General features: G+C 38.2%; 3 protein-coding genes and 1 long non-coding RNA gene across 7 annotated transcripts in view; 2 read left to right on the top strand and 2 right to left on the bottom strand.

The window, feature by feature from the left end:
* LOC129719200 (glutathione hydrolase 1 proenzyme-like) overlaps window positions 1-2526 on the bottom strand; it is a 159341-nt gene extending 156815 nt beyond the window's left edge. Inside the window, exon 1 of one of the 2 annotated variants that reach the window (XM_055670719.1) lies at window positions 2393-2526. In XM_055670719.1, coding sequence (XP_055526694.1) covers window positions 2393-2475 — 83 coding nt within the window. In that variant the 5' untranslated portion in view covers window positions 2476-2526. The remainder of the gene's footprint in view (window positions 1-2392) is intronic. The other variant, XM_055670718.1, reaches the window with a different exon arrangement.
* On the top strand, window positions 1137-2616 carry LOC129719202 (probable isoaspartyl peptidase/L-asparaginase GA20639). Of its 2 annotated transcripts, none has more exons than XM_055670728.1 (3): window positions 1137-1267; window positions 1333-1741; window positions 1799-2616. In XM_055670728.1, the coding sequence occupies exons 1-3, from the start codon at window positions 1152-1154 to the stop codon at window positions 2369-2371; spliced, it is 1098 nt and encodes a 365-aa protein (XP_055526703.1). In that variant the 5' UTR covers window positions 1137-1151; the 3' UTR covers window positions 2372-2616. The 2 variants fall into 2 exon arrangements, with proteins under 2 accessions (XP_055526703.1, XP_055526704.1); XM_055670729.1 differs by having other exon boundaries at window positions 1209-1267; window positions 1322-1741.
* On the bottom strand, window positions 2510-3735 carry LOC129719203 (SREBP regulating gene protein). 2 transcript variants are annotated; one of them, XM_055670730.1, is made up of 3 exons: window positions 3494-3735; window positions 3088-3405; window positions 2510-2836 (listed from the first exon to the last, which is right to left on the bottom strand). In XM_055670730.1, the coding sequence occupies exons 1-3, from the start codon at window positions 3593-3595 to the stop codon at window positions 2582-2584; spliced, it is 675 nt and encodes a 224-aa protein (XP_055526705.1). In that variant the 5' UTR covers window positions 3596-3735; the 3' UTR covers window positions 2510-2581. The 2 variants fall into 2 exon arrangements, with proteins under 2 accessions (XP_055526705.1, XP_055526706.1); XM_055670731.1 differs by having other exon boundaries at window positions 3088-3357; window positions 3494-3729.
* A 10936-nt stretch (window positions 3736-14671) lies between these two features.
* Window positions 14672-15038, top strand: LOC129719211 (uncharacterized). The gene is made up of 2 exons (XR_008727144.1): window positions 14672-14780; window positions 14830-15038. It is a non-coding gene; the product is annotated as an uncharacterized LOC129719211 (long non-coding RNA).
* The last annotated feature ends 4154 nt before the right edge of the window (window positions 15039-19192 follow it).

The raw sequence follows: 19192 nt of genomic DNA, 5'->3' as shown, positions 1-19192 counted from the left end.
AAGTACTTAAGGTCTGGAACAACCCTACCGATATGAACGAATAAAGTGAAGTTTACCACGGTTAGAGCTCGGAGCTAGACGCGTACTGATTTAGTGATTTGTAATCCGAAATTTTACAGTGAGCATTCAAAATAGAATACAAAGCGTACAAATACGGGTGAAGTAAAAGATCCAACTTGGATAATCACTTATATCAATTATCAAAAGATCTAAAAGTGTGCAAGGAGTTAATACGGTTTTGCGTGAAGCATAAGAACAGCATACCGCTGCTCAATGTCGGAAGTAAATAGTGTAGTGTAAGCTTATTTTTACTTTTGAATCCGCTCTGGATAAAGTTCGGAACATACCTGTTCAGGCATATTGCTTGTTGGCTAATGTCCACGGTCCATGCATTTTTTTTTAGAATTTATATATGGCAGTTGTCCACGGAGGAGAAGGGGGGGGGTCAAAATCGTTGAAAATCTGTCCACGTGGTATGTGGATGGCCCCCTGATGGATTACACGTTTGATTTAAAGGATATTAAAGATGCAGATTCTCCGGTAACCCTCAGATGGTAAAACCACATACATAAGACATACGTAACACTCAGGAAGAAATCTTCCATAAAAGTTGGTACAAAATGAACTACTCGAATGGTACCACGCTCTGAATAAAATCACTGTTTGAGTTGTTTTTTAAGGCAGTGTACCTGCGCAGCCCTGCATTTGTCTCGTTCCTACTCGAGAATTGCTGCATTGATTTTGTGAATAACTTTGTGACAGTTCATTATGGGATTTTCTTTGGGACTCGATAAAGCCGAGAAAAAGAAAATTCATTTTGTTCATTATTTGTCGAGCAGCTGGACAGGACGAGGTACGGAGTACTATGGGGCAACGTGTACCAGAAAAAACGCCAGTGTTACGTATGTCTTAAGTATATGGTAAAACTATCACCTGCAGGAGGAATTGTGCTTAATGCTGATGAAAGCAATAAAAACATTCAAGTATTTTCCGAGTGAATAACATCACTTACGAAAAATACAACAGGGATCATCGAGGTGGGAGAGGAAGAAGAGTAAAAAGCCAGATGTCTCCCCTCAGGTCTAAACGTACCTTTAATCTGTCCAAAGTTGGAAAAGTTTTCAATCTTGACATATGTAGTCTTTGCAAGAATGATGAAAACTTGTATTCAACAACACGAACTTGAATCCAACTCTGGTAAATGTTGTTTACAATGTGAAGACGTCATCAGTTATCTGGTGGTTCAAGAGGCTCAAACGACGATTAAGTGATAACATTCCTCAAAATAAGTTTATAACATAATAATTTCATAACGATTTAGCCCTTTTTTAGGTCTTTTCAAAACATATTGTTTGAAATGCTACAGCCAATAGTTTTGGTCCATGGAGGAGCGGGTGATATTCCTTTCGAACGCGTTGATGGTAAACTGGTAGGCGTAAAAGCAGCTGCCAAAATCGGCTATCATAAATTACAAGAAACTGGCTGTGTTTTGGATGCTGTAGAAGAAGCTGTGCGTAATATGGAGTTGGATCCTTATTTTAACGCTAGTTATGGATCGGTTTTAACAGCAGATGCTACAATCGAGCTAGAAGCAAGCATAATGAATGGAGCCAATCTGAAAGTTGGATGTGCTGCCTTGGTTAAAGATATTATGCATCCAATAAGTCTGGCAAGAAAAGTAATGAATACTCCACACAATTTTTTAGCTGGAAATGGAGCTATGGAATTAGCAGAGCAAGAGGTATATCCTTTCAAGAGTTTGAAGTTTTTTAGGGAACGATAACTTGCATAGTTTTAGAGCTTTGAAATTCTACACTCAGGGCAACTTGTTACACATTATGCCCGTGAAGCCTTGGCAGAATGGAAGGAAGGTTTGAACAAAGGTGAAGAACGATTCGCTCGCACAGAAATTGGTACTGAGAATAAATATAAGAAAGTCGAAACAGAAACGGTAGGTGCCGTGGCTATTGATTGCAAAGGAAATATTGCGGTAGCGACGTCCACAGGAGGAATTACTGGAAAACTTCCCGGTAGAATAGGGGACACACCGCTTATTGGATCCGGTACTTACGCAGATAACCTCGTAGGTGTCTCTACCACAGGTCATGGAGAGACCATTATGAAATATTGTTTGGCGCATACCATTCTTAAAAGAATAGATTTTCTCAAAGAAAATGCTCAAATTGCCACAGAAAATGCTTGCAAAACAATGACTGAACGATTAATAGGAGAGGGTGGAGCTATAACAATAGATTATAAGGGTCAAGTTGGAATTTCATTTACATCGAAGCGAATGGCATGGGCATATGTCAAGGATAGTACTATACATTATGGCATAGAAAAAAACCAGCACCTCCAGGAATTTCTTTAATATGTGTTCAAGCCAACTTACCTAGAATCCAAGCGATGGTATCGATGCCCAGATGTCAACTTATATTTGAAATGTCCTATTTGCCTTTTGCAATTACTAATCATTTCGGGATCAGATTTAACTTGAAAACAGCAGAAATGTTTTTATCGTACTAGTAAACTTTTTTCACAAAAAAGCGGTACGTAACATTTCTATAAAAGAATCATTAATCTAGGCACTATTTACTAAAGAATTGTTATCAAGTACTGCGTTGTCTCTATTCTTATTGTTTGGTATCACAAGCTGTTCTTCGGTTTCTCCGTAGCAATGTTTTAATTTTGGGTCACGATATTTGTTCTCATTTTGAACGGAATGCGAATTCGTCCGACATTTGGTGAGGCAGAGTTCGTACTGGTCGTTGACAGTAGAGTAAACTGCAATTTGTCGTCCAGTAGCTTTTGAGAGTACACGTTCTAGGAGCGATTTCTGTTGACAATATAAAGTATCCTTTATGAAAATATATTTGTTACCTTATTGATAAACACTGATTTTGACTTTGAAATAAACTCTATCTAAAAAAGCAAACAAGTGCTGTGAGTCGTTTTCGCAGAACTATTTGCAGATAGAATCCATTCGACAATCAAGTAAATAATTATATTTATAATTTATTTGATAGGTTTGATCAATCGATATATAATCAATTTGTGTTAAAAATAAACAAGATAAACATATCCTACCTTACTTGGGTGCATACAACAGGAAACACAATGTTCATAAATTGCACAGCAATTACTATTTTGGCAGGTATCACAATAAAATAATTTACTGCTTTCTACCTCTACGTTACAGCACCCGGTCCATAAAAGTTCGGATCTCATACAGACGTAACCTCTATCATCGACGATAAGAGCTTTACCCTGTATAGAGTTTCGACATGATACTGAAAGGTCATTTGATCTGTTTCTATCTTCGACTGACAGTTTATTCCATATAATCGGTTTTTCCCTCTGCAAAACAGGTTGAAATAGGTCACTATCCAGGTTTAAAGATACGTTCTGTAAAACATAGAATGTATAATTATCACTAGATCCAAGCAGTTAAACAGATAAACACTGATTGAAAAAAATATCAATTAAAACGTACGCTTCCTATTAAACGAACCATACAATATGTCAGGGAAAGACAAAAGATAATCGCCAATACTAATCTACGACGAAGGAACCGGGAGATAACGGCATACCACATTGCCAGCGACAACGTTCCACTTCGAATTATAATTTGTAATTTTTTTTTGTAAAATACAACACTAATACTAAGTAGATAAACTCATAACACACAACCGAATTGAAAATGTAAATTACTGTTTACTTGAAAATGACGTGGACACAAAACTAAAAAGATTCAAAAATAGGTAAAATTTACGCAACTACACGCTGCTTTATTTTAACTCTAATCTGATTACGATCTACTCAGTTTGGTATTCTTATGCAAAATGTCAAAAAGTGAGTAATCGAGTACTGGACAATTGAGTAACATTAACCTAAATTTTCATAATTACCATGTTTACTCAGTTTTAAGTTATTATCCATGATGTTTACTCACCCCTGAGTATATGTATATGTCAAAAGTTTTCAACAGCAATATTGTCGGTTTCCGAAGAACAATTGGTGTCGCTTTTTATTCGTTGGCTAGCAGTAAGTATCTGATCTGTCATCAAATCAATAATTTCTTAATCAATTGATAATTTCAGCCCAACATCAGTATTGCAGAGGATTTGAAAACACCTAAAAGATCTCTTCAAAATGAACAACCGCATGTTGTATGTTCTACGATGCCGTTTAAAGCCGGACTTTTATTCGTGATAACAAACGGAAACATTTGTATTGATGTACAGTGCTCAACAATCGATGCAATTTAAATCCTTCGCAGTATTAGGTGACGATTGATGACGGATTATCTGGCACAAAAAAATAAGTCACAGTTCACGGGCAACTGTCAACCGGTTGGGTGCCGCATTCAATGAAGACACGGGAATGATTTAGTAAATTTTCTAATGTTTCGATGAAAAATAAATCTGTGTTTTTGATTGTTTTGAATTTATTTTATTTATTGAGTCAGATTTACAAATGAAACAGAAATCATTAAATTTCCGTATTTAGGCAAACTGGGTAACTTGTACTCATTTTCGTTAATTTCTGGTTTGCATGAACAGAGTAGATTCTACTCAGTTTTTGACGTATGACGCCCTTACTCAGAAGTGAGTAACCGTAAAAGTACCCTAACTAGGGTACCTCCACTTTTTTCAAAAGTGGGTGATATCTAACTCACTTTAGAGTAACAAAAAATGAGCGTGTAGGCAACTGTCTGTAATTTAGAGCAGAGTCTATGTTTATAATAAGAGTCCCGCAAAGATGAAACCAAAGGAACCAAATGTAGAGCAGCATGTCAAAAGGGTCTATCTACTCTCATCGATTTTCTTGATTGACTTTTCATTCGTTTAATAGTTCAGCCGCAGACAGACGTCCAAGCTGAGTTCCAAACTTGTGTAAATTTTTTTGTAGTAGCGATCCGTAACCAGATAGCGCTACCAGTACCGCCAGCCTCGTACACCAGCGAAAAAAAATGTATTGTAGCGATAAGGTCACCAGGCGGTGCTAGTGTACAAGTGATTTATAACACAATTTACTTTGAAAATTTACACGGAAATTTTGATCAATGTTGTTCTTGCTTGGACGTCTGTCTGTGGTTCAGCTAAAGTAACTATTCTCAACGTGGTTTTTATTCAAAAAGCTAGATAAGATTCTCCGCTATCAAATGGTGTAAAGGACATATCATGAAACGTGTTTAATAAACCGTGGCGGCTGAAAGAAACCGATCGATCAAAAAATCGATCAAAGCAGATAGATCCTTTTGACATGTTGCTCTACAAATTAGTGTCAAACGAGGGTACCAATCGAGCAATGTAAATAAACAAGGTGATAATGTTAGTAGTGGATGAAAAGTGTTGTAATTGAGCGTAATAAAGAATATGTGTTTTTCCGAAGTTTTACTTACACATTTTAATCTAACATTAAACCTGTACACTGGTTCACTTAAATTTAACAAAACATCACCGGTGTAATCTTTCAAAACTGTGTACCTTGTGAAGAATTTAAAAAAATGATATTCGCTTAGCATGGTGAAAAACAGAACTGTACACTCTGAAAAATACGCACGTAAAATCCACGTGAAAAATCACGTAAGTGACTGACCTTAAGAAAATCTGCCATTTTACGTGACGTTAGTAACTTTCACCTAAACTTCACGTACGATTCACTGTCAATTCACGTACAATCGGTATATGGTTACAGCGCGTTGGTATTTGTGTTTTTTTAACTTTGTTAGTGTTAGTGCGGCTGTGGTTTGACGTTTCCGACAACGATGATTACGGGAATTTTTAGTATGCAAAAAAGTCAATATGGCGGACAAAGGACTCCTGAGCTGCTCCAGCTAATTAAATATTGGAAAACACGCAATGTAAGTAGTCAGAATAATATTCATATTAACAAAAGAAACATATAAATCTTTTGCATTTTCAGTTGGTTAATTCTTTCCGGAACGATTGGAATCATCAACAGGTAGTTTCGAGCAAAACCTCTCGGCACCAGCTGCGGATGAACGGTTGACAATCGTTCCGGCCAATCCTGTTTCTCTCCTGTCGGAAATGTCGATTCGGAGAATGTAATTATTTGTTAAAAATTTAAAATAAATTTTATTTGTCATATGCGCCGTGTATTTTATTTACTTAAAGATCACGTGGATTCCATCTGAATAACACGTAAAAAGTACGTGAAAATCATGTGGGGTTTATGCGTTTTATTTATGGTTTCACCTAAATATCACGTAAAAAGGGACGAGAAAATCAGGTAACAATTACCTGACCAACACTTGGTTGATTGACACTAACACACTGACACATGGTCGGCTTTCGAAAAATCGGCGAAAGTTACGTGAAAAGAAGGTGGATGAGAATCAGTCACTTTTCCCGGTAAATTTTACGTGCATTTCTTTCAGAGTGTATAGTTCTTGGCAACAGACGGCACGAAAACTGTGTTGCCGAAACGATAGATTTTCTCTTCGCGCGACTCTATATACACATAGACTCTGGTCAGTAGCGTAGCTAGGGGGGTGCGGCTGGTGCGGTCCGCACCAGGCCCACCACTCAAGGGGGCCCCAAAATCTTGCGAACATCGAACCGATCAACATGCCCATCTGAACTCAACCCCATATATTTGTGCTCGCCACTCTGCTCTCGTGATCCACACGGACAAAGTATACGTGATACCGATGTTCATTTTTACCATAATTTGTGATTCGACTGACACCGAAGTTGAATGTTTTGCGATCGCAGAAAACATTCGATGCAACGTGAAAACTCGCAACGAAGGAGCGATTTTTTGCAATGCTGAAAACCAGACTTGGTAAAGCACGCACCGCACTAGAAGCGGAACAAAGTTGAGCTTTTGCTTGCTAGGTATCATGCACTTGAGCTGGGTGCTTCGGTCGATGATTCGGCGCGCGAAGAATGAAGAATACCACCACAGAGCGGATATCTCTTCGTGGGTGTTTTTCTAAAGTTACATAGAGCGCATGGTGTAGCCCCGAATCATTTTGCTTGCTTTTTTGCTTCGTGGCATCTCTGTCTGCTTGTACTCGGCTTCTCTTTGCTATGTATATTACACGTTACAGCTAATGCAGAAGGTGAGCGCTGACGACGTATGCGGGTGAGTGGGTGACTATATATTTGTGTTGTTTTTTAAAATTAAATGTCATGAATTCAATGAAATGAAATTTAATGTAATGAAGCAGCAAAATGATACTCTGTTTGATAGTTTCAAAAGAACATGCTGTGGAAATTTTACTTGCAACCAGGGTTGTCATTCGCATACTCATTGCGCTCAGTGTGTTAATTTTACGTCAAGGCACAACGAGAACCGTACCTACACATTTTGACAACCAACAGGCACAAAGAGAAAGAGGAGAAAAAGCGAAAACGAAATGACTATGAAAGATATCACCAAGTGAGAAATATTTCAAGAGAGGGAGAACGGAACAACACTTTGTGCTGCTTTTTGTGACAGATTGCGTGAGAAAAAAGAGCTTCAGTTTGAGCAGTTCAATGGCATGGACGTGTTTCTTAGGACTTATTACGCACGTCCAGACATGTTTCTGTCCCGGCATTCATATACAATCGCTACATGCATTCATTACTGACACCGTTCATTAGGGTGGTATTGACTTATATGAAAAAAATTGTCCTTCGTCGCATTTAGAAGTTCAGTAGAAAAGTGAAACTTTTACCGATCGATTTCTTCATTTTTTGTTTTTGGATAACACCATATCTCGATGTTTCATGCATTTTTAAGACATTTGGCAATTTTTTGATATTCAGAAATTTATGAACTATCTGTGCATTTTTTCATTAATCACAAAAAAATGCTGTCGTGTTTCCGAAGTCAGATTAAGCTGAAGTTTAGTATGGGAACTTTTTCCGAAAACGAAACTATTGAGCCCTACTTCTAAACGAAATTCGAAAAGTCAATTTCTATTGCCACCCTACTGTTCATGTAGGAGACATATTGCGGCTATCTCCGGGAAGAAACCATTTTTAGTTTTGAAACAACACCCATTGAGCAGCACTGAAAGTTAGCTCGTAAATTATTTCAGTAGGAGTCAAATGAAGTGCAAAAACCAAAAAAAAACGGCGATCAAACAAAAGCAAATTTAGCAACAGGCAGCTCGTGAACCAAAACAAACAAATTTTAACCTGAAATATCGTTTTTTCAGTACAGAAAGCATCATTTAGCTTTAGCATATCGAAAAAAAGCACATTGCCAAAAGAATGTATGGATTTCAATGGTAATCAATTTCACCCCAATTTACCTCATAGTACCTTATAGAATTATCGAATTTATTTCATGAAGTAGAGGATAGAAATTTCACCAATAGCCATAGGGGTTTACTGGAGCACATACCAGTACTTGTTTTAAAATCATACTATTTCGGGAAAAATGTACACGAAGCTAGTTAATTGGAAATTGTTATAAAAATTGATCAATTTCACCCCGTTCCATGGTACTCAATCGCATTTTTTCGGTGCGAAATAAATACAAAAGAGCGAATTGGGAGAAGAGAACACAAACGAAATATTGGGAGTGGCACGCACGGTTTGATGCCAAATGTGTTGTGTACAAATTTGTGTGGTTCTGTCTGCACTGAGGTGAATTCCAGCCCTGCTTGCAACAGTTGCAATTACTTGGATTTGTTTGTTTTGTTTAAAGAATGCATGCGTTTCGGTAAATATTTTCTGTAATATGAGGTTTAAATTGCTTTATATTTTAATTGCCTTCAGCCAGAAAATACAGTGGAATACAATCAAGACACTATTTTGATACTTTCCGTCGTTTCAGGAAACATTATCATCAATATTTATTCAGAAAAAGGGTTTAAATTTAAAAAAATGTTACAGAATTCCTGATCAAACTTGGTAAAGTACGTGCAGCATTTGAAGCAGACTGTAGCTCTAACTCCATAACCCACACGCACTCGGGCTAGGTGCTTTGGTCTTCAGCTTGGTGCGCAACAAATTAAGAAAAGCATCACACAGCAAATATCTCTTCACGGATCAAAACAAAACAAAAAAGAAAAAAGCGCTCAACGTGCCTCCAGGTGACGAACGAAGGATTATCGCACTGCATTCGTAGCTTTTTTAGCTCTTGCGCCGAGCTGGTGCTTGCTACGAATGTCACATAAGACGATAATACGCTCTTGGTGCTTGGTGTCTATAATATGGCGATGTCACCGAGCGGCTCGGAGCGGTGCTTTTACCAAGTCTGGAAAACGCTGTCTATCTGTGTTGCTGTGCTGTGGCTAACTTGAAAACATGAAACAACCAGTGCCTCTTGAGCTGCCCGACAGATCAGACGTATTTTCGGTTGCTTGTGGACTGGTCTTTGACTGCCTATAGCTTCAAAGTTTGTGTTTTGTCAGTGTTTCTTTTAAAGATTACCTGGAAGTTAACTTACATCAGTCTTTCTCAAGACTACCTATTTCTTTCCTTCTCAATACTTTGATATTATTTTTGAGCTTTTTTCGTATCACCTGAAATGGCAGGACGAAAAAAGAAACCACGCATCGCTACGGGGAGGAAAAGAGAGGCATCTCTTTCTGTAACTAGTTTATGCAGTAAAAATTTATATGATATTCTGCCTGAGCAAGAAGCCGGCGAAATTGAAATGTTCGAAAGTAAAACTATTCAAAGTGAAATTTCTGTAAAAAAGAAGAAAGTTCCACCTATTGTGGTAACTATTGCTTCTGAATTTAATATTTTTAAAAGAGAACTTTCTACGTTTCTTTCCGACGTCAAAGTTACTTATCAAATTGGCCGAAGAGGCGAATGCCGTTTACTGGCCCAAACATTGAAAGATTGGAATCGTCTTATTTAGTATTTAACTGAAAAGATGTATAAATTTTTTACATATGATACGAAGAGCGCCAAGCCGTTCAAGGTCGTATTGAAAGGTCTCACCAACGATCAAACCGTTGATGAGATCAAAATTACTTTGACAGAATTACTTGGTATAGCCCCTACCCAAGTAATTCTGATGAAACAAAAATCACGAGGCGAAAACAGTCAGCGAACTGGAATTTCCCTTGTAAATTATTTAATTCATTTTAACCGCAGTGAGGTTAATAACCTAAAATTTTTTGAAAAAGCACATGCTTTATATAACGTGCGTGTAAAATGGGAATTATATCGAAAGTTTGGCGAAGGTGAAAAGCATATCACCCAATGCCGTGTTTGCCAACGTTATGGCCATGGTTCAAAGTTTTGTAACATGGACCAAAAATGCCTCATTTGTGGAGACTCTTCACACAACAAGGACACATGTCCTGTGAAAGAGAGTAAAAATTTTCGCTGTGCGAATTGTAACGGCAACCATATGTCGAATTTTTATCAATGCCCAGCCCGTTTAGCAATTGTTAAGGCAAGGCAAGGTAAACAAAATTCAAAACAAAATTCTCCAAGCGTACCAGTGACGCATAGTTTACCTACTCCTTTGCATACCCGTTTAACTTATGCACAGGTTACAGGTAGTTCGAACATTATACCGCCTAGTGTTGGTAGTTCGAAAATGACCGGTAATATGGGTAAGCAAAACACGCTAGAAAATAATTGTACACCAGCTAATATTGCTGCCGAAAATATTTTTTCTAATGTCAACTGCCTGGGGCCTATTACGGCAGGTAAACTTTCTTTTTTGCAACAGGCAATGTTCGATCTTATGAACGCCATGTTGCAGGCAAAATCAATGTTTGAAGCCATTCAAATAGGCACAAATTTTACTATTAAAATTGTTTCTAATTTAAAATTTAGCAATGATTTTAAATAAAACAACTAAAATATAAAATTGGAATGCTCGCTCATTGAAGGCCAATGAGAATGAGCTTTTTAATTTTTCAACAGTAAATAATGTGCATATTGCAATTATTAATGAAACATTTTTGAAACCTAACATAAAATTAAAATATGATCCCAATTACGTGGTTCATAGATATGATAGGATTCAGGGTTCCGGCGGTGGAGTTGCAATTGTTATTCATCGCCGAATCAAACATCGTGCTCTTCCCCATCTTGAGACGAAAGTTATTGAAACTTTGGGAATTGAAGTTCAAATTGAACTTGAGATTTTATTTATTGCCGCAGCATATTTACCATTTCAATGCACACGCGTGCACAAAAAATATTTTAAAGGTGATTTACAAAAACTCACCAGAAATCGTTCGAAATTTTTTATAATCGACGATTTTAACGCTAAACATCGTTCATGGAATAATTCTCAAAGTAATTCCAATGGCAAAATTTTATTCAATGATTGTTCTTCAGGATTCTATTCTATTTTGTCTCCGAATAGTCCTACATGCTTTTCTTCTGTAAGAAACCCTTCAACAATTGATTTGGTGCTAACAGATCAAAGTCACGTATGTAGTGATTTGATCACACATGCTGACTTTGATTCTGACCATCTTCCAATAACTTTTTCTTTATCACATGAATCAGTTTTAAACCCTATGAGCTCTGTTTTTAATTATAACAAGGCTAATTGGGAAAGATACAAAACTCATATTGAGAGAAATTTCAATAATGAGCTTGATTTGCAAAACGAAGTGAATATTGATTCCGCTTTGGAAGCATGAAAATGTGCAATTGTTGATGCCAGGAATTGTTCTGTTCCAAAGGCTCAAGTGAAATTTGATTCACCAATAATTGACGAAAATCTTCAACTTCTAATTCGTTTGAAAAATGTCCGCAGTCGTCAATATCAACGTTCTCGTGACCCTGTTTTTAAAACTATTTATAAAGATTTACAGAAAGAGATTAAACATAGATTTACTCTTCTGAGAAATCAAAATTTGAGACTAAAGTTGGAAAATTGAAACCATATTCAAAACCCTTTTGGAAGCTGTCGAAGATTCTTAAGAAAACTTTAAAGCCCATTCCAGTTTTAAAAGATGGTGAACGTTTTCTTGTATCCAATGAACAAAAGGCTCAAAGACTTGCTCAGCAGTTTAAAGTGTTCATAACTCAAATTTGAATTTCGTGAGTCCAATTGAAAATGAAGTCACACGTCAATTTGATTTCATTTCTTCCCAGAATTTTTTACCTGCAGAAATAATTGAAACTAACTTGAATGAGATTAAATCAATTATAAAAAATTTCAAAAATATAAAAGCACCTGGTGACGATGGAATCTTTAATATATTAATCAAACACCTCCCTGAAAGCACAATGGAATTTTTAGTGAAAATTTTCAATTGCTGCTTCAAAATTGCATATTTTCCCAAATTATGGAAAAATGCAAAAATTACTCCAATTTTAAAACCGGATAAGAACCCAGCTGAAGTTTCAAGTTATCGATCAATCAGTTTGCTTTCTTCAATAAGTAAACTGTTTGAGAGAATTATTCTTAACAGAATGATGTCACACATTAACGAAAATTCAATTTTTGCAGATGAACAGTTTGGATTTCGCCATGGGCATTCCACTACTCATCAATTGCTCAGAGTTACTAATATGATACGAGCTAACAAATCTGAAGGTTATTTCACTGGAGCTGCTCTTTTAGACATAGAAAAAGCATTCGACAGTGTTTGGCATAAAGGTTTGATTGCGAAATTGCAAACTTTTAATTTTCCAATTTTTCTAATCAAAATTTTAAAAAATTATCTTACTGATCGAACTCTGCAGGTTGTCTATCAGAATTCAAAATCTGATAGATTTCCTGTCAGAGCAGGTGTACCTCAAGGTTCAGTCTTGGGTCCAGTCCTGTACAACATATTCACTTCAGATCTTCCTGATTTGCCTCCAGGATGCACAAAGTCATTGTTCTGCGATGACACAAGCATTTACGTAAAAGGAAAAAGTCTTCGTGTCATATGCAGTCGATTGCAGAAAAGTTTAGATATTTTTTCTTCCTACTTGCAAAGTGGAAAATCTCTCCCAATGCTTCTAAAACTCAAATGATAATAAGCCTAGGGCATCTTTCCTCAAGCCAAACAATAATCACGTTGTCAAGATGAATGGGGTTATTTTAAGTTGGTCCGACAAGGTTAAGTACTTGGGACTAATTTATGATAAAAAACTTATTTTCAAAGAGCACATTCAGAGTATACAAGCCAAGTGCATCAAATATACGAGATGTTTATATCCTCCCATTAACAGGAATTCTAAACTTTGTTTAAAGAACAAAATTTTGATATACAAAGAAATTTTTAGACCAGCAATGCTTTATGCTGTACCAATCTGGTCAAGTTGCTGTTCAACAAGGAAGAAAACGCTCCAAAGGATTCAGAATAAAATTCTGAAAATGATTTTGAAGCGTCCTCCTTGGTTTGGTACACTCGAATTACATAGACTTACTGGTGTTGAACCATTGGAAGCTATGTCAAATAAAATTATTAACAGTTTTCGACAAAAATCGTTGCAATCCTCAATTGCTACGATAAGCTCTCTTTATAGCCAATAAGTTAGCAATTAAGTTAGTTGTAATTTTACTTCCCCTTTTCTGACAAGTAGGTTTAAATCCCTACGATTGATAAGACCTAATTGCGAAAGCAAACAAATCCTAACAATTAAAATTACAAATTTCTAACAGTGTTGAGAAGTCACCATTTGTGATTGGACACACATACTCATTATTTACTAATATTTATCATAAATACTTAAGCTACTAACAAATCCCCCCTATATAAAAAAAAATGAAACAGAGCAAATGGAAAAAATCTGCGTTAACGCGAGACTATATGCACCCGAAAACAATCGGCTCTAAGTTAAAGTTGATCAAGTTTCTCTAAGTTCAAGTTGATCAAGAACTGTTTGAGGTCAACGATGAGTAACTTGAGATTAACAAACCTTGCCTTTTTATCAATCGAACGTGAAATCACTGATTCCATTGATTTTGAATCTGTAATTTCTTATTTTGCCAACCAAACGGCTCGGAAAGTGAGTATCTAAATACCAAATTATTGATTTTGCGGTCAACGGAATAAATAAGTAGAAAAGTTTAAGTTTTTTGTTTGTCTCAATTCCTTCTATGGAAGAAAAAACTGCCCAGTCATTTTCATTGGGGGCCCACATTTTTGTTACCGCACCAGGCCCACCAAACCATAGCTACGCCACTGACTCTGGTTCAACTGATCGATAAGAAAATTTACACAGCTGTTATAGGACCTAGTGCATGGGAGAATACATTTATTTTTTGTCCCACCCTAGTGTACAGGTTTAATGTTGGACTTAAAATTTGTAGTTAAAACTTCGGAAAAACACATATTCCTTATCACGCGCAATTACAACACTTTTCATCCACTCCCAATTTTATCACCATGTTTATTTACATTGCTCGATTGGCACCCTTGTATGACACTGATTTGGTTCCTTTGGTTTCATCTTTGCGCGTTTCTATAATATATATATTATAAACATACACAAAAAAATAAAACTACCCATATATGTGTATTTTTGACGCAAATCAGCCCTTTTGTGCGGGAATGTATTCCCGATCAACCACTCTTTATGCACCTTTATGAAACGACAACAACTGAAATCAATCGATATAGGTTCAAAACTAATCGATAGCGATCGTTCTCGTTTCACGAAGAAACTTAAAGCAGGCATGTCCAAACCCACCACACCACTTGGGTGTGTGTTTTAGGCGATTTTTTTTTTAGTTTAAAAATAGTTTATTTGACACGGCACGATACAAATTATGTTTAACTGAGCCAAGTACGCCAAGCCAAGTAAGTGTTTTTTTTTTTAATTCTTAGTTAGCAGGGAAAAGAGGGAGGCCTCTTTTTATTCTCGTGGCCGACTACGAGCTAGTGGGGATTTAAGGTGAGAGGAGGGGTGTTATAATTTTATTTTTAACTATTTTATATTACAGAATGTATTCATTTGTACGTGGCTAACCAGTGATGTTCTATTTGAGTAGTTTTGGTCTGAGGTGTCTGCGTAAACATAGAGATGCCGAGTCTTCGTTTTAGTGTCTCCAGCCGGGTGTATCTTTCTCATTCAGTTTGTGACAGAAATTGTATTCTAGCAAATAGATAAAAGAAATCAAATTTTAATGCCAGCATTAAATATAAATCCGTATAGCTGTGTCATGTACTGGAGATCACCGCTTCCCAGAATGTCTCTAACGGGTACGTTCGGTTGTTTTCCTCGGGCCCGAAGGGAATCTATAAGCTCAGACCTAACACCACAGTATTCGGTACACGACCAAACAACATGCTCGATGTCATGGTAGCCATCGCCACAAACGCAGTGATTACTGTCTACAAGCCCTATACGAAAGAGATGCGTGTTTAACGTGTAGTGATTGGACATAAGTCTGGACATCACGCGAATGAAGTCGCGACCTACATCCAACCCCTTGAACCATGCTTTCGTCGATACTTTAGGAAAAATGGAATATAGCCACCGTCCCAGTTCATCTGAGTTCCATGATAATTGCCAACTGTTGAGTGTTTTCTGACGCAAAATGCTATAAAATTCATCATAAGCAATTGGTCTTACATAAATATCGCCATCAATAGCACCCACCTTAGCTAAAGCGTCAGCCTCTTTATTGCCCGGAATGGAACAATGAGAAAGGACCCACGCTAAGGTAACCCGGTAATTTTTATCTGTTAAAGCACTTAAAAACCGCTGTAGTTTCCCCAGGAAATACGGGGTGTGCTTCACAGTCTTCATCGATCGCAGAGCCTCAATGGCACTGAGACTGTCTGTGAAGATGAAGTAGTGGTCTATGGGCAGGGCTTCGATGATCCCAATAGAGTACTGAATAGCAGCAAGTTCTGCGACGTACACGGAAGCAGGAGCATCGAGTTTGTAGGAGGCCTTTTATCACAACTAACATGTTTAAACTTATTGGAAAAAATCTTAGGGATCTCTTGGGGTCGCAATTGATCCGGGATACCAGAAATGTCTTGTTTCATGGTGGTGTCGAAGAATATAGCATTATAAGAAGTATCTAAAAGTGCGACATTGGAGGAATCGTATGAAGAAGGATTAATATCTTGAGCCATATAGTCAAAATATAAAGTCATAAATCTGGATTGAGATTGAAGGTCGACCAACCTCTCGAAATTTTCAATTACTAATGGGTTCATAACTGTGCATCGAATTAGTAACCGGTAAGAGAGATTCCAAAAACGATGTTTCAACGGAAGAATACCCGCTAGCACTTCAAGACTCATCGTATGGGTCGACTGCATGCAACCCAAGGCAATACGCAAACAACGATATTGTATTCTCTCTAATTTTATAATGTGCGTATTCGCGGCGGAGCGAAAGCAAAAACAGCCGTACTCAATTACAGACAATATCGTTGTTTGGTATAACCTTAGAAGGTCTCCTGGGTGAGCACCCCACCAAGTTCCGGTAATCGTACGAAGAAAATTAATCCTCTGTTGGCATTTGTGTGTCAGATACCTAATATGACAAGCCCAGGTGCATTTAGAGTCGAACCAGACCCCGAGATATTTAGCGACTAAAACCTGAGAGATCGTTTTACCCGTTAGTAGGAGCTGCAGCTGAGCTGGGTTATGCTTCCTAGAAAAAACGACCAGCTCAGTTTTCTCCGGAGAGAATTCGATACCCAGCTTAAGAGCCCATTCAGACAAATTGTCTAAGGTATCTTGCAATGGTCCTTGCAGATCGCTAGCCTCGCTATCAGTAATGGATACAACGCTATCGTCTGCAAGTTGCCTTAGCGTGCATGAATTTGCAAGACATTCATCGATGTCATTGACGTAAAAATTATATAAGAGAGGACTTAAACATGAGCCCTGGGGGAGGCCCATATAACTAGCCATATAGTCAAAATATAAAGTCATAAATCTGGATTGAGATTGAAGGTCGACCAACCTCTCGAAATTTTCAATTACTAATGGGTTCATAACTGTGCATCGAATTAGTAACCGGTAAGAGAGATTCCAAAAACGATGTTTCAACGGAAGAATACCCGCTAGCACTTCAAGACTCATCGTATGGGTCGACTGCATGCAACCCAAGGCAATACGCAAACAACGATATTGTATTCTCTCTAATTTTATAATGTGCGTATTCGCGGCGGAGCGAAAGCAAAAACAGCCATACTCAATTACAGACAATATCGTTGTTTGGTATAACCTTAGAAGGTCTCCTGGGTGAGCACCCCACCAAGTTCCGGTAATCGTACGAAGAAAATTAATCCTCTGTTGGCATTTGTGTGTCAGATACCTAATATGACAAGCCCAGGTGCATTTAGAGTCGAACCAGACCCCGAGATATTTAGCGACTAAAACCTGAGAGATCGTTTTACCCGTTAGTAGGAGCTGCAGCTGAGCTGGGTTATGCTTCCTAGAAAAAACGACCAGCTCAGTTTTCTCCGGAGAGAATTCGATACCCAGCTTAAGAGCCCATTCAGACAAATTGTCTAAGGTATCTTGCAATGGTCCTTGCAGATCGCTAGCCTCGCTACCAGTAATGGATACAACGCTATCGTCTGCAAGTTGTCTAGCGTGCATGAATTTGCAAGACATTCATCGATGTCATTGACGTAAAAATTATATAAGAGAGGACTTAAACATGAGCCCTGGGGGAGGCCCATATAACTAATTCGGGAAGTTGTCGAATCGCCATGTGAGAAATACATATGCTTTTCTGACAACAAATTGAGCAAAAAGTTATTCAAATTTGGTGAAAGTCCCTGCGAATGAAGTTTCGCGCTTAAAACTTCTACAGAGACAGAGTCAAAAGCCCTCTTAATATCCATGAACGCAGAAGCCATTTGCTCTTTTCGAGCAAAGGCTAGTTGAATTTCAGTAGAAAGCAACGCTAGGCAATCGTTCGTCCCTTTGCCCCGGCGAAAGCCAAATTGAGTATCTGAAAGTCAACCATTTGTTTCGACCCATCTGTCTAACCGTAAGAGGATCATTTTCTCCATTAATTTCCGGAGGCAAGAGAGCATCGCAATCGGCCTATATGAATTGTGATCAGAGGCAGGTTTTTAAGGCTTCCGAATAGCAATGACTTTTACCTCCCTCCAGTCTTGCGGAACAATATTTAGCTCAAGAAACTTGTTGAACAAATTCAACAAGCGTCTTTTTGCAGAGTCGGGTAGATTCTTCAACAGGTTGAATTTTATTCTATCTAACCCTGGAGCCTTATTGTTGCACGACAGGAGAGCCATTGAAAATTCCAACATCGAAAATGGAGGCTCTTCCGTAGTTACTAATAACGCGTCGCGAAAGGTTTTCTGTTCCGGTACAGAGTCCGGACAGACCTTTTTGGCAAAATCGAGTATCAAGCGATCTGAATACTCCTCACTTTCATTCGAAACGTCACGGTTCCGCATGCGCCTGGCGGTATCCCAAAGAGTGCTCATCGCTGTTTCCCTCGACAACGCGTTTACGAACCGCCGCCAGTACCCGCGTTTTTTCGCCTTTACTAAGCTCTTCATCTGCCTGCCCAGTGCCTCGTACTTTCGAAGCAGGTTGATAGTGCCGTACTCCCGGTAGTCCTTATACGCCGCGGACCTTCGCGCGTACAGCTCAGAGCACTCTTTGTCCCACCATTTGTTGGGAGGGCGCTGTCTAATCGTTACCCTGGGTATCGGTGTCGTCTGAGCTTGAGTCGCGGCGTCGATTATCAAGCCAGCTAAGAACGCGTATTCTTCCTCCGGAGGAAGTTCCTCGTGAGTCTCGATAGATTGCGCTTTAATAGACTCATAACACTTCCAATCAATATTACGTGTAAGGTCGTAGGAAATATTGATTGGGTTCGGGGGAGTTGAACCGTTAGCAATTGATATAACGATTGGAAGATGATCACTACCGTGGGGATCGTTGATTACTTTCCACTGGCAATCTAACGCTAGTGATGTCGAGCAGAGGGATATGTCAAGCACGCTTTCACGTGCTGGAGGATTAGGTACACGTGTCGCTTCCCCAGTATTCAAAAGTGTCATATTGAAGTCGTCGATCAAGTTACAGATTAAAGAAGATCGGTTGTCGTCGTACAGCGACCCCCATAGCGAACAGTGAGAGTTAAAATCTCCCAAAATCAAAAAAGGGGCGGGAAGCAATTCTGCTATATCAAGGAGTTGCTTCTGTTCAATCCGCGCGGATGGGGGAATATATAATGAAACAAGGCAAAGGTCTTTTCCATTCATATTCGTTTGAATGGCAACAACTTCAATATTCGAGATCGAGGGAGGTCGATTCTGAAAAAAGAATAGCACTTTTTGATCCCTAAAAGTACCC

Source organism: Wyeomyia smithii, chromosome 1, assembly GCF_029784165.1.
Source record: "Wyeomyia smithii strain HCP4-BCI-WySm-NY-G18 chromosome 1, ASM2978416v1, whole genome shotgun sequence".
In the NCBI taxonomy this organism is placed as follows: domain Eukaryota; kingdom Metazoa; phylum Arthropoda; class Insecta; order Diptera; family Culicidae; genus Wyeomyia; species Wyeomyia smithii.
This window is presented reverse-complemented; position numbering and strand designations above follow the sequence as displayed.